Here is a 12,501-nt window from a genome sequence, read left to right on the forward strand (position 1 = left end):
ATCTTTCCAGGGTTACTCAAGCTCACCTTATTTCATGTTTAACAGTCTCGTAAGGACGTAGCATCAGTGGCGACGTGATTTCGTGGAGTCAAAAGGGGAGGCGAGAGCCCGGGGGGGCGAACTCCCTGCCAGCCTTTGCGTGCCCTGTCCTGCTGTTGGAGCAAATGCCCTTCCCTGAAAATGTGTGTCCCGGTGGGTGGCCGTAGCCCCGGAGCCAGGAATGAGCTCAGACCTAGCTCTGCCCACGGGCACAGACCTGCAGGCTCGGGCCAACGTCGGCTCCTCGCAGAGCGGCAGCGACGCGGAGGCTGAGCCCGGCCATTTTGTATGCACTTGCTGTGCACCGCGGCTCCGCTCCAGGGGTGCCCTGGGGAGGTGCTCGGGGCGGGCAGCTGGGGATGAGCAGAGCTGCGGCAGAGGCAGCAACGGAGCCTGAGCCGCGGTGCCCGGCCGGGGGGATCTGGGGGTCAGCAGCACCTGCTGCCGTGTGTGCCCCTTGCTTTTTACAAGACTTGCCTCTCTGCACGGTGCTTTCTGACACCGAGCACTGCTGATGCTTCAGAGGCGATGGCTCGGCGCTGAGGAAACGCCAGCAGCGAGGCCGGCGGCGCTCCCCTCCTCGCCTCCTGCTCCCGGGCAGGGGCTCGGGGTCGGGGCACAGGGACGGCTTCAGGCTCTTCACTTCCCTCTCCCGGGACAGGGGAAGCGGCTGCAAAACGCCCGACAGGTCCAGCGTTACATCAAAGACGTAAATACATGTGGTGTTTTAAACCGCGCCGCGGGCAGCCCTGGTTGCGTGCCCGCGCTCCTTCTCCCCCCGTAACGGGTATCAGATTGTTCTACTGAGCCTGGCATTGTTTTAGTAACTGACTGATGCAATGCAACGTTCACTGATTTAGTAAGTTTGTTAGTATAATAGAGGTCCGGGATTTTGCTGTTAATGTGCAGTGACAATTACTTTTTAGATTTGCTCATTATGTTGCATAACTTAGCTATGAACTCTATCGTAAATTGTATTTTAAAAAGCATTACTTCTGAGCACATTAGCATGGCTCTCCCTTCTCCTCTCTCCAGTGCTGGAGAGTGCTTTGTAGGCTGAGCGTGTTCGTGACCAGGCGCGCATTCAGCTCCTCGCCAGGTATTGCACGTTCTGTTTCGAGTTTTTTGGGTCGGGGCATCTGACACTTGCCAAAAAGAAATCTGGGTCCTGCCATGTCATCCCACCGTCTGCGCCGCAGCCAAGGACGGTGCAGGTACGCGGCGTTCTGGCGGCTCTCTGGGGAAAGCTCCAGCTGGCACCGTGCCCCCCGGCCCTCCGGCGGGCAAAGCGCTCCGCGCTGCCGTGCCACCTGCGCAGGTAGGACGGGCGCTCGCCCGCGGGTGCCGGTGAACCTCCCGGCAGGGCCAGGCTTGAGCTGCTGGTGCTGCGACAGAGCTGCACAGGCTGAACATGTGAGCAAAGTCGTGAGGAGGGGGCGGACCTCGTTTGGGCACCTCGAAGTCAAGGGTCCCCGAGAGCTCGAGCCGTTGCGGAGCACTCGGCGCGGCTGCACCTCTCTCACGTCTCTCCCCGATACCGAACGGCATCGGTTGCCTCGCAGAGGCGATTTCTGCAGATCCCGGCCTGGCTGCTTGGTGCTGTCCCTGCTGGGGCTCCCAGCACGGGGACAAGGCGCTCAGCCCTGCGGACGGAGAGGGTCCCCAGCTGCTGGGGTTTTGCTGTGCCTCCTGCTTGCAGCGTCTGCATTCAGAAAGCACCCAAGACAGAGCCGCAACAGGTCCTGTCATCTCCGTACTCCAGCCACGGTTACGAGAAGGAAAACATCATCGTTAAGGATAAAAACAAAAAAGCAGCATTAATTTAACAACTGTGATTTCCTCCAAACGAAGGCCCTAAATGGCAAACAGACTATGAAATAAGCTAAGAAAAAAAGAAAATTCCAGATTAGTATTTGTTCCCTCCAGTTCACATAACAGCCTTGCCAAAAGGCAGGGGCTTGTTTGACCTGTCCTTTTTCTAAATGCTTCTCTTCCCTCCACTGTTGCTCTCACGCGTTCTCTGCCATTATCTGCAGAGATCAGGCACAGAGGAGTCTGTGCCTCCTCCTCCTCCCCTCCCGCGGCCGGGTTCAGATGCTTGCCCTCCCCGAGACCCCCGGGCAGGTTGCCCAGGTGGCTTCTCTCTCGGTGTTTCCCTGCCCAGGAGCCCCAGCCGCGCTGCTCGGCTCAGGCCTTTGCCGCCGGGCAGCGCGGGTTGCCTAGCAATCCCGCAGCATCGCTGCCTGTCCTGCGTGCCGCTCAGCGCACGCACACCTCCCGGTTGGCAAGGCTGCACCTCCGGAGCGGGTACCAGTTTGCATTTCTAGGAACAGATGTCAACAGGGACCCGGCTTGGAGGCCTGACATGCAGAGAAAATTTTGCAGAGCTGCTCTCTCCCGGGTTCCCAATTCCTCATTCTCCAAATCTGCTGCCTAAAGCATCTTCAGCCTCAGTGAACCATGAGAAAACAGCACAGCGGGGCATCGCAAGGAGCCGTCCTGGCTGAGCGCTGCCTTTGTCTGGCAGGTCGTGAGAACGAGGGCTGCAGCCGCGCCGAGAGGGCAGCCAGGCTCGGGTGCTTGCTGCATCCTGGAGGGCTAAAAATATACATGTTTATCATACAAAATGGATGTTGAGATGTATGAGGTGCATTTTATAGTCCCCATCCCCGTTATGGCTCTATATAAACCTGATGATTTTCTCTAGAGTGTTCCTCAAAGCCCTTGGGAGGAAAGTAAAACCGTGTTAGGAGGGAAGTGGGCAGTGGTGCCCGTTTTCAGGGGGCTGCGCATGGGCTCTGCAGGATACTGATAATATCTCATATGGACCCTGTGCTGAGTTTATGGGGAGTAGACGACGGCTTGAACAGACTGCAGGTATGTCAGATCATTCTCAGGAAATGGAATTTACGGAGGTTCACCACACACTGAACTGTTGGGAACGGCAAAGAGATCAGTGGAGCCAGAAAAAGGTGCTGAGCCCCATCCAGTAGCTCCGGCAGGTCTGCAAGGAGCAGTTTGCTGCCGTTGCGCTGTGTAACGTCCCCCGGGCTCGGGGGGCTCGGGCCGCCCGGCCACACTAGCCACCGCTCCCGGCTGTTTCGGAGACGTGGCATCTCCCGCTGGCGAGCCGGAGGAGAGGAGGCGGAACGCCAGGACCTCTGACAGCCGGTGCTGTGCAAAACCTGGTACCGCAGGTCTGCGCCGCCTTCAGCCGCCTTCCCCGGGGAGGAGGCGAGCAGCAGGAGACGGGCAGGGAGCCGGGAACGCCGGGGGTCTGCTCTGCTCTGCTCGGATGCTTCCGGCCGCCGTGGGAACGCCGGGCCGCCGCGCGGAGGTGCGTACGCCAGGTTGAAAGCGAAGGAAGGGTCAGGGGCTGAGACACGCGAGGAGCTGTCGTGAGCCCGCGGCGTCCTGCAGCCCCGCACCCCGGGGCCTCCCGCGCGGCCTCGGTCTGCCCACCGGTTGCAACGGGGAACGGAAACCTCCTTCCTCGCGCGGCTGCGGCGGCGGGGCCTTCCGCCCTGCAGGGCGCTGGAAGCGGCGCGGCGCTCGGGCGGGCGGCGGCCGGGGGGCCCGCTCCTCGCCGGCCCGCGGGCCCACGCGGGCTGGTGCTGCGGACGCGTGGCAAAACGCGGAGACGCGCCGGGGGGGCAGCTGCCTGCCCACGCGCGGGCAGCCGCAGCCCCTCTGCGGGAAGGGTCCGGCCCCGACAGGGCCGTTTGCGGGGCAGAGGCGGGGCGGGAAGCGCTGCCTCCTGCCGGCGCGGGGGCGGGAGCGCGTGCCGAGCACGCTGCGGCGTGGGAGACGCCTCGCCAGCCCCACGGGCGTGGGGCCGCGCCGCGAGCCCGAGGCTGCGGTGGGAGCGCGGGGGAGCGTGTCCTGCGTGTGGGGCCCAGGTGGGGACGCGGGGTAGCGTGTTCTGTGCGCGGGGCGCGAGTGGGAGCCCGGAGGGAGCGTGTTCTGCGCGCGGGTCCCCGGGGGAGGCGTGGGGGGCGCGGAGGGTCCGGACTCGCGCGCACCCGCCGCTCGGGTCTCCCCTCCGGTCCTCGCCAGCCCCGCGGCGGAGGAGCCGGCAGGGGGAGGGGATCCCGGGCGGGGGCGGCAGCCGCGGGGCGGGGCGGGGGCGGCCGCACGTCCCCCCCCGCGGCGCTCGGCGGCGGCCGGGGGCGCGCGCGCTCGCTCGCTCGCTCGTTCGCTCGGCGGCTCCGGGGGCGGCGGCGCGGGCGCAGCCGCGTGCGAGGCTGCCCGGCCCCGCGAGCCCGGCCCGCCGCCTCCTGCCGGTCCCGCCGCCGGGCCGCCCCGGCCGCCGCTGCTCGGGAGATGCCGCTCGGCGGGCGGGGACCCGCGGCTGCCCTGCGCCTTCGCCGCCGCCGCGGCGGGGACCTCTGAGCGCGTGAGTCACCGGGGGCGGCGGCGGCGGCACCCCCCCCTCCCCGCGCGGCGGCGGCGGGGAGGGGAGCGGGGCCGCTGCGGGGAGGCTGCGGGCGGGAGGGCGGGGGCGGCTCGCCCCGATGGTGCGCCGGGGCCCCGGCGGGGGGAGCGGCGAAGTTCCGCCGGGGCGGCCCTGGCGGGGGGGGGTGGGGCGCCCACCGGGAGCCCCACGGGAGCCCCGGGGCGGCGCTGCCGGAGCGGATCCCGGCGGAGCGGCGCGGGGGGTCCGCCCTCGGCGGGACGAAGTTTCGCGGCGGCGGGCGGTGCGGGGCTCGGCAGCCTGGGCGGGGGCCCGGTAACGGAGCTTGCCCGGTAACGACGTCCCTGCGGGCAGGAGCCGGCAGCGGTTGGTTTGCCCGCGGAAGGAATCCGGCCCAACTTCTCATTAAGTTTGTGTGATAGGTTCTTAACGGGTGTCTTAATTAGGTGCTGTTGCTAACAGGAGTATCGCGCTAATTAAACTCACACCCTCGAGGTGAAGGTAAATTGTAAGAGTAAGTTGGGCGAGGTGGAGTCTGGGTGAACGGGGTGAAGGAGGAGGAAGAAGAGGAGGAGGAGGAGGAGAGGCAGCCGCTCGGCGTTGGGGAGCGGGTGAAGCTGCAAGCGGGCAGAGCCGAGCGAGCGCGAGCTGGTGCTGGGTTTTTCTTTTCCCGAATTCCTGCCGGTCCCCAGGAATTCCATCGCAGGACGAGCGCGCTGTCCCGGCGCGTGGAGGGCTGGCTGGTGCGGCGGGAGGGCGAAGGCCTTTGGGAGGCACCTGTTTGGTCTGGGCTGCAGGTGTGAGTGCACAGCGCGTTACACCGCGCCCGTGTGCCGGCGGTCCCCGGTCGGCGTGCGTGCCCGCCTGCTGCACCGCGCGCAGCATTGCGTCCGAACGTTTCAAGGCAGATTTCAAGGTGCGTCTGAACTAAACAAACGTGGCGTGGGGGTCCGGGAGCGGCCGCGCTGTCGGGGCGCTGGGCAGGCCCTGCCTGGGGACGGGCAGCGGGGTGCAGGCAGTGGGCTGGCAGGAGCCGGGGGACAGACCGTCCCTGTGGCCGGAGCAGCCCGGAGAGCGCCGGGGACCCTTCGTTAGTGCCGGTGCGCGCAGGCGGAGGGGTGGGGGAGAGCGGGGAAGCAGGGATTTCTCGGCTTCTCGCTCCAGTAAGCATGACATTAACAACACCGGCTGTTTTTGGTTGCCTTTCCTGACGGTTTGGAGCTCGCTCCTGCCTTCGCGGAAGCCTGGCCTCGGGCGGGGTGGCTCCTGCTGCCTGGGTTTCTGTCCTGGGGGCCAGCAGGGCTGGGGGTGTCTTGGGGTGCAGCCTGGGGTGGCCGCCGCGTGCTGCGAGGTCGGGGACTACCTCACTCTTTTTCCCTGCGAATTCTGCTTGGCATTCTCTGGGATCCTTGGGGTCGTGGTTCATCTCGCAGCGCTGCGGGGGCGTACGCTGCTGCCTGGGTGGCATTTGCATTCCCGGGGTTCCCAAAGGCTGCGGCCAGGCTGGAGGCCTTGCTGCGCTGGGCAAGCGTAGATGAAGGCACTGTGTTCCCCAGAGAGCTTCCTGGTTTCAGGCTAAAATGGTTGAGGCGTGGTAACGCCTCACAAAGCAAGAAATGGAGGCTATTTTTCTGGGTAATAGATGGAGAAAGAGGCTGGAGTTGGTATTTTTTGTGGAGGGATGATTGCAGCGGGTTGGGGCTGGCAGGGCTGCCCTGATCTGGCCAGTCGTTGGGAACTTGTTCTTGGCTCTGGGGAGCCGTGGCGAGGCTCTGCTTGTTATTTCACAGAGAATACAGGAGGTTTTTTTTTCCCGTCTCCTTTGAAGCGATCTGTGGGATTGTGCGGCACCACAGAAAGCCTCGGCACGAGGGCGCACAAACGCTCTGCTGCAGAATTCGGTAAACCTTTGCCAGGTGGGGTTAAGGCGGTTGCTTTTGGGGCACGGCTGCGGGAGCCTCTCACAGGGACATAAATTTTGAGTAGCGAGCTGAGGGGGTGGCTTCGGTGCACCGACAGCAGGAGGTCTGGAGCCCACGGGCCAGCTGAGCGAGCCCAGCCCCGGGTACCCGACGGGGCGCGGCGGGACTGGGAGACACCCCAGCCCGGCGGTTGTGGCTCTTGCTCCTTCTTCCACTTTAGGAACCGCATGGGACAGATGTGGCAGAACTGGAGGCACCGAAGGAGCCGTTGCTGACAGACGCCTCCCCCGGGAGCCCGCTCGGCAGCGCTGCCGGGAGCGCGGGGCTGGCGTCTCTCGGGGGCTCCCCTGTGCGTGGCCGCAGAGCTGCTGCAGCGCCCGTCCCTTCCCTTCCTGCTGCTCCTGCACGAGGGGGACCTGAGCAGGCTGGGAGGTTTTAGGATGCTGACCCTTGCTCCATGGGATGCTGCCTTTGGAAAAGCAGCTCCTCCAGCTTTCCTTTCCCAAACCTGGCCAGTCGTGCGAATTCCCTATGTTCCCTGCTTACACAGACCCTTTTTGACTTTGTTCTCCCGTTCAAAATAGAGGACCTCTTTCCCAGTTGCACTTATTTCTCCATCTCCCATCGCTGGAACATGTCATCCTTAATTACTGCGTTCATGTCCCAGGCGGTGGGATGGCCGGGCAGCCTGCGCGCCGCGTTCGCTGGCGGTGGAGCCTTCTCTCTGCGCTGCTGCTGGTTGCTGACGCTTTGCCTCCCTGTCCTGCGCAGCAGGTTTCTCCTTTCCCAGCCCGGGTGGGATGGTTTAGCTCGTTTGCCGCGGTGCCTGAGAGGGATCCCTGGGTCTCTGGCTGGCGGGGAGCGCCAGAGCGGGGCTGGAGCACGTGCTGGCTGGGCTTGGGCGTTTGGGGGGACACAAGCGTCCCCATCAGACTCGCCTCAAGCAACTCATCCACCGTGGGCTGTATTTGCTCATTCAGTGTATAAATAAAGGTCCTTAAGTGTGTGCATTTACTAAATTAGTTTGTCGTCACAATTTTTCAAATGGATCAGCTGACAGTAGATAAATGCCTCTGAAGGTTATTGAGATAATAAAAGACATGAGGGAAGTGCCTTAATTTATGTGAGTTCTCTTTTAATTTACAGTCTTATGGGGTGAGAGTACGCAGAATAATTAGTTCTTATGAATGATTTGCTCTTTTCAAGCGACCGTGGAAGAGGAAGGGGAGCCGGCGGTGAGCTGGACACTGAGCTCGGTTCCGAGGGGCTGAGCTGGAGGTGGTGCGGCCGCAGGCGTGCGCAGCTGGAGTCGTGCGGTGCTGGCAGCCTGGAGCTCCTCGGGCATCACCGCGAGCAGCCTGCGGAGGTGCCGGGGGTGCGTCGGTTGGCAACATCTGTCCCTTTTGCACATCTGGTGTAAGAAAGAGACTGAGGTGCCTTTCCTGAGGTTGCGGAGTGAGTCAGTGTCTCGGCCGGCTCTGAAAGGTGACCTGCAGAGCAGCGTGCTTTCAGATGGGTCCGAACGCCTCTTGCTCGTCGGCGAGGAGTACAACGAAGCGGAAAGGAGACGTGTTTTCAGGCGTGCGAGATGACAGGCCTCCCACCTACCAGCCTACAGCCCACGGTGACCCTCCCCGGCCCCTCTCCTGCCCCGGCTGTTGCTGGCAGTCGGCTCCAGCCGCCCCGGGGGCGTTCGCTGGCCCCAGGACCCTCGGGGAGCGCCCTGCCCGCAAGCGGCGCAGCAGCCTGAGCCGAGGGCTCCAGTGCCTTCTCCACCAGGATGCTCCTGCTTCCCTGGCCGGGCTGGGATGCTCAGCCGGGATGCACAGGGCTGCTGGCAGCAGCTGCTTTTTTCCTCTTCAACCTTTCGTGGTAGAGGCAGGGGCCGTTGTCGGTGCTGTTCCAGGGCTTTCTGCTGGAATCGTTTGAGGTATTTTGGGATGTGTGTTCTTGCAAATTAATTGACAGGCTGAGATACCAGACAAGGAAGCAAAATTTTCCTCTCTGCTATTTCATTAGTTATTGAGATTAAATTTTTTTTTTAAAACTTTTTTTTTAATAAACCCATCTAAAGCTAGCTCTCTCCTTTGCTCAGCTCGCATTCGGATGCTCCAGGCATCGTTGTGTCTTCCAGACTAGACAAGATTGAATTTCTAATGGGTAAAAATGAGCACGCGAGCGTGGGATCCCTTTTCATCTTTCATTATCCACTGCGTGTGTGCTCCCCCGTCCCTGCCTGGCACGGGTTGTCCTGCCCACGGCTCCTGCCCATCCCAGGCTTCCCTGGGCAGCCTTGATCCTGTTCTCTCGTTGGCATCTCCTGACCTCCCCTCTTGGCCCCAGACCATGGTCGTGCCTCGGCGGCACAGGGCGACCTGTGCAATTTTAAGCTCCTCTGCGTGTCACCCCCCCGCCCCAGCCCGGCATCCCGGTACCACCAGCTCCGCTGGCCAAAGCTCCCTTTCAGGCAGTTCTCCCCCCGTGGCTCTCGCCACGTCCCTCGGGCCACCGCGGCAGGAGAGCTGCTGTTCTATGTACAGCCGTGGCGCGCAGCCGTGCTGCGGGCTGTGAGGTCTGCTGACTGGTACGGGCGGGACCCCGGCGCGGGGAGCGTGGGGGGAACCGGGCGGCTCGGCCGCCTGGTGTGGGGCCGGGTGTTGCCGTTGTGCCGTGTGCGCCCCGGCTGCACGGCTCTGCCCGGGCGGGAGCCGGGTGAAAATGGGATTTAAAGGTATAAAAGGACCTGGGCTCACTGGGGCTTGAGTGGGACCGTTACTGCTCCCTTTGGGTAGTCTGATGAATTCAGGGTTTCTTGAAACTGGGGATCCAGGCAGTGGCCTGAGTTGTGTAATCTGCTACAGTCGTCTCAAGGAATCGGTGAGCAGGCGTGTGCACGGCCGGTGCTTAGAGAAAATGGGATTATTGAACCAGAGGAAGTCACTGCAACGAGAATTTATGGAGGTGATAAAAAAACTTTTGACAACAGGCTCACCTCTTCCGCAGCTGGGAGGGAATATTTTCCTCTCGTCGGATCGATAAACAATTAATTCTGAAGCAGGGAGCTGGAGAAAAAGGGAGAGTTTTCCAGATTTCTAAACTCTTAATCAAGCTCTGGGTGAAACATAGGTGTGAGAATCTGAGACCTACTGATAAAATCTTGATAACTGGTTCCTCCGTTCCTGGACTGCAGATGATACTTCCTTTCCTGAAGAAATCCACTTTTAAATATAAAACTTGTTCCTAGATATTTATGCTTCCAACGTGTTTAATGTAGCTTTAATAATCCACTTCAAAATGATGACTTTCCCCCTCATTTTAATTGAATTCTAATTTCCATTCGGAATCATGAATTTAAAAACATAGTAAATAATACATATAATTCACCTAGTCTTAACATAAGCTGTGAAAATAAGGAATCCAAGTAACTATTTAAACCTGCACGCAGTTCAGGTGCTGCAGGGCTGGAAGGAGGTCAGAGTAAACGCGTCCCCTCCGGTGGACGCTCGAGCAGGGCGGCTCTGCAGGCGCCGCACACTCTCGGCAAGCGGCGCGGCATCGACCGGTGGAGCCGCCGTGCATCCGGGTCCTCGCTGGGTGGGTTTGGGTTCATGTGTCCGGCTGGGCTCGGGGAGGTTTCGGTGCTTTTTTCTTTGGGGTCGGGCTGTGTGGTGGCGGGTGGTGATGGCACTGGTGTCCCACATCTACGGGGACCTCCCGACCTGAGCCCTGGCTGCGGGCTGGAAGCCACTGGGCGCCGACAGCACCGGGGTTTGGGAGGCCCTGGGTCAGCGTTAGCTCTGGCAAACCCTCGGGCTCTGGCAGATCCTCCATCAGCCGCCTTGGCTGCTGTGACCGATGGAAACCATGGATTTTAATGAAACTTCCCCAAACAGCCTGTGGGCCCATAGTGCCTGGTGGGCACGGTGCCGTCGGGTCGGGGATACGGTTGAGCGTTGTCCGTTTGCGGGCGGGGAAGGTCTGTTCGCTCTCCAGGAGTTACTGGGGATGTCCCAGAGTCTGTTTTGCAGGAAAAAAGGATTAGAGCCCTCGCACAGCTTGTGGTTTGGTTTCTGGGCAGTGAAGGGATCTCTGCCGTAGCGCTGCTGCGGGCGTTGAGCTGGTGCGAGCTGCTGGCTGAACTGGGGACAGACGCTGCTTTTGGCTGCTTTCTGGGCCCTGGCGAGGTGACCCCCAAGGCTGGGATGCCGCAGCCCCGATGCTCGAGCCCCTTTTCGGCGGGCGCCGGATCGGGGCTGCGGCACTGCCTGCGTGGGGCTCTGTGTGCAGCTGCGGATGTTCGGCACGTGCAAACGCTGGAGGCTGCTGGAGAACGTCGCGCTGCGCCGAGGGGCTCTGCAGGCAGCCCAGGCAGTCTGCACGTCAGCGCATCGTGCCGCAGTCGCCCAGAGCCGTGCTCCGGCCGGGGCCGGGCGCGCGGGACGCTCCCCCTGCGGTCCGGAGGCTCTGGCAGCGCTGCGGCAGGAGGACGTGCCGGCGGCGTCCCGGCACGGCAGCGCCGGCCGGGTCTCCCCGTGCCCCCTGCGCGAGAGTGGGGCTCGGGGCGCAGCCGCAGGACCCCCCGAGCGGCGAGCGGGCTGGCCTTGCACGAGAGGGCTCTCGCAGGCGGATCTGCCTGGGAAGGTGCTGCTCGGAATATGCAAGTTCTGGTACGGAGAGGGGCCTAAATAATTATACCACAGCCGGATTTTTTAAAATAAAGCTACGTACAGTATATTGCAGAAGTAATTAGGAATCCTGAGCTGGCGGTATCTCGATCTTTATAGCAACATAGCTGATAAAGCATGATTCAGGGACCTCGTTATCTTTTTTTAAAGAAGTTTTTATTTAACTTCCGTGAAGTTGCCATGGTTACTCCTGTGCATGGCTTCCCTGCCTCTCTTGCCTTAAGTGCAGCTGCTGGCGTTGAGAATTAAAACATCTCCGCTTGGAGCGGCGCTGCCCGCCCCCCGCTGCGACGCTGGCTGTGCTCTCGCGGGGGGCGAGGCTGCGGTTCGGGAGCCTCCTCCTCTGCTGACCCGGGAAGAGGCGTTTTCAGCTCCTGTGCGGGAGCCGTTCGGCTTGGTAAAGCCCTGCCTTTCCCGTGCTAAGGAAACAGCCCAGCGGGAAGAATTTGAAGGGTTTGAAGGGTGGGTTTGGGTCCCCGTCAGCGTGGGGAAGGGACACTCGTGCTTGCAGAGCTGAGCCGCCTCTGCGGCGATGTACCTCGTGTGGCCGTTGCTCCGCGTACGCCGTCGCGCGCCCAGCAGCGTGGCAGCCGCCTCCGGATCCCCGGGCTCCAAACCGGGGCTGGGGCTCTGGCTCCTTGTCCGCGGCTGGCGGAGCTGCTCCCTTCTGCCGAGCAGAGCTGCTGGCCCTGCCCTCGCGCCCGTGCTGGGAGCCCGCTTTGGAGCCCCCTCCTGCGCCGGCACCGGCTGCTGGCGTTGGCTGCCGCGTGGGGTGCGGCGTGGAGGACGCCGGTGGCTTTGTGCAGGTGTGGCTTGGGCACCCCAGGAGGGCCCAGGGCAGCTGCGCCGCGGTGGCCTGGCCGGTGCAGGCGGCCTCCGGCTTCTCCTTTGCTTTCTGGGCGTCCTCGTGGCCCTGGCGGCGCCCGCGCGGGCATCGTGGGACGCCGCGGCGGCTGCAGCCGGTCGCGCGCAGGGCGCCCCGGCAGCCATCCCCTGCAGCAGACTGGGCGCCGGGGGCCTGCTGGTCGGGCGCTTTTCTTGCAGGGGCCGTGCCGCCGTGGGCCCCCGCGTCACTGCGTCCCCACGCGCCACGGGAGGGTTTTGCTCCGGTGCAGGTGGGGGGAGAGGGCCGCGCCACCATGGGCAGCAGCAAGCCGTCGGTGACAGAGATTAACTGGCTCGCCAGCACGCGGGATTCCTGCGATGTGCCGCGGACGCGCACCACGGCGCATCGGCATGGGCCGGGATGTTCCCCGCTGCGTGACGGAAGGCTCCTGGGGGGCGTGGGGAGCGCCGGGGCTGCCTGCCTGGCCCCGAGCGGGGTGGGAGTGGGGACCGGCAGCCCGGAGTCCTGGCTCGCTCTGCGTTTTGGCTAGCAGGGCCTCGATGTCCGGGAGCCGGTGAAGGCAGCGGGTTTAATGAGCCGTCTCCGATCCTGCAC

General features: G+C 62.9%; 1 protein-coding gene across 1 annotated transcript in view; it reads right to left on the reverse strand.

Annotated features, from left to right (window-relative positions):
- Positions 1 to 12,201, reverse strand: part of ENPP7 (ectonucleotide pyrophosphatase/phosphodiesterase 7) — a gene marked incomplete at its 5' end in the record, with an annotated part of 42,038 nt that extends 29,837 nt beyond the window's left edge. Inside the window, one exon of the mRNA XM_082008295.1 lies at positions 11,805 to 12,201. Coding sequence (XP_081864421.1) covers positions 11,805 to 12,201 — 397 coding nt within the window. The remainder of the gene's footprint in view (positions 1 to 11,804) is intronic.
- Positions 12,202 to 12,501: the final 300 nt, after the last annotated feature.

This window comes from Phaethon aethereus (assembly GCF_964289735.1).
Source record: "Phaethon aethereus genome assembly, chromosome: 18".
Classification (NCBI taxonomy): Eukaryota; Metazoa; Chordata; class Aves; order Phaethontiformes; family Phaethontidae; genus Phaethon; species Phaethon aethereus.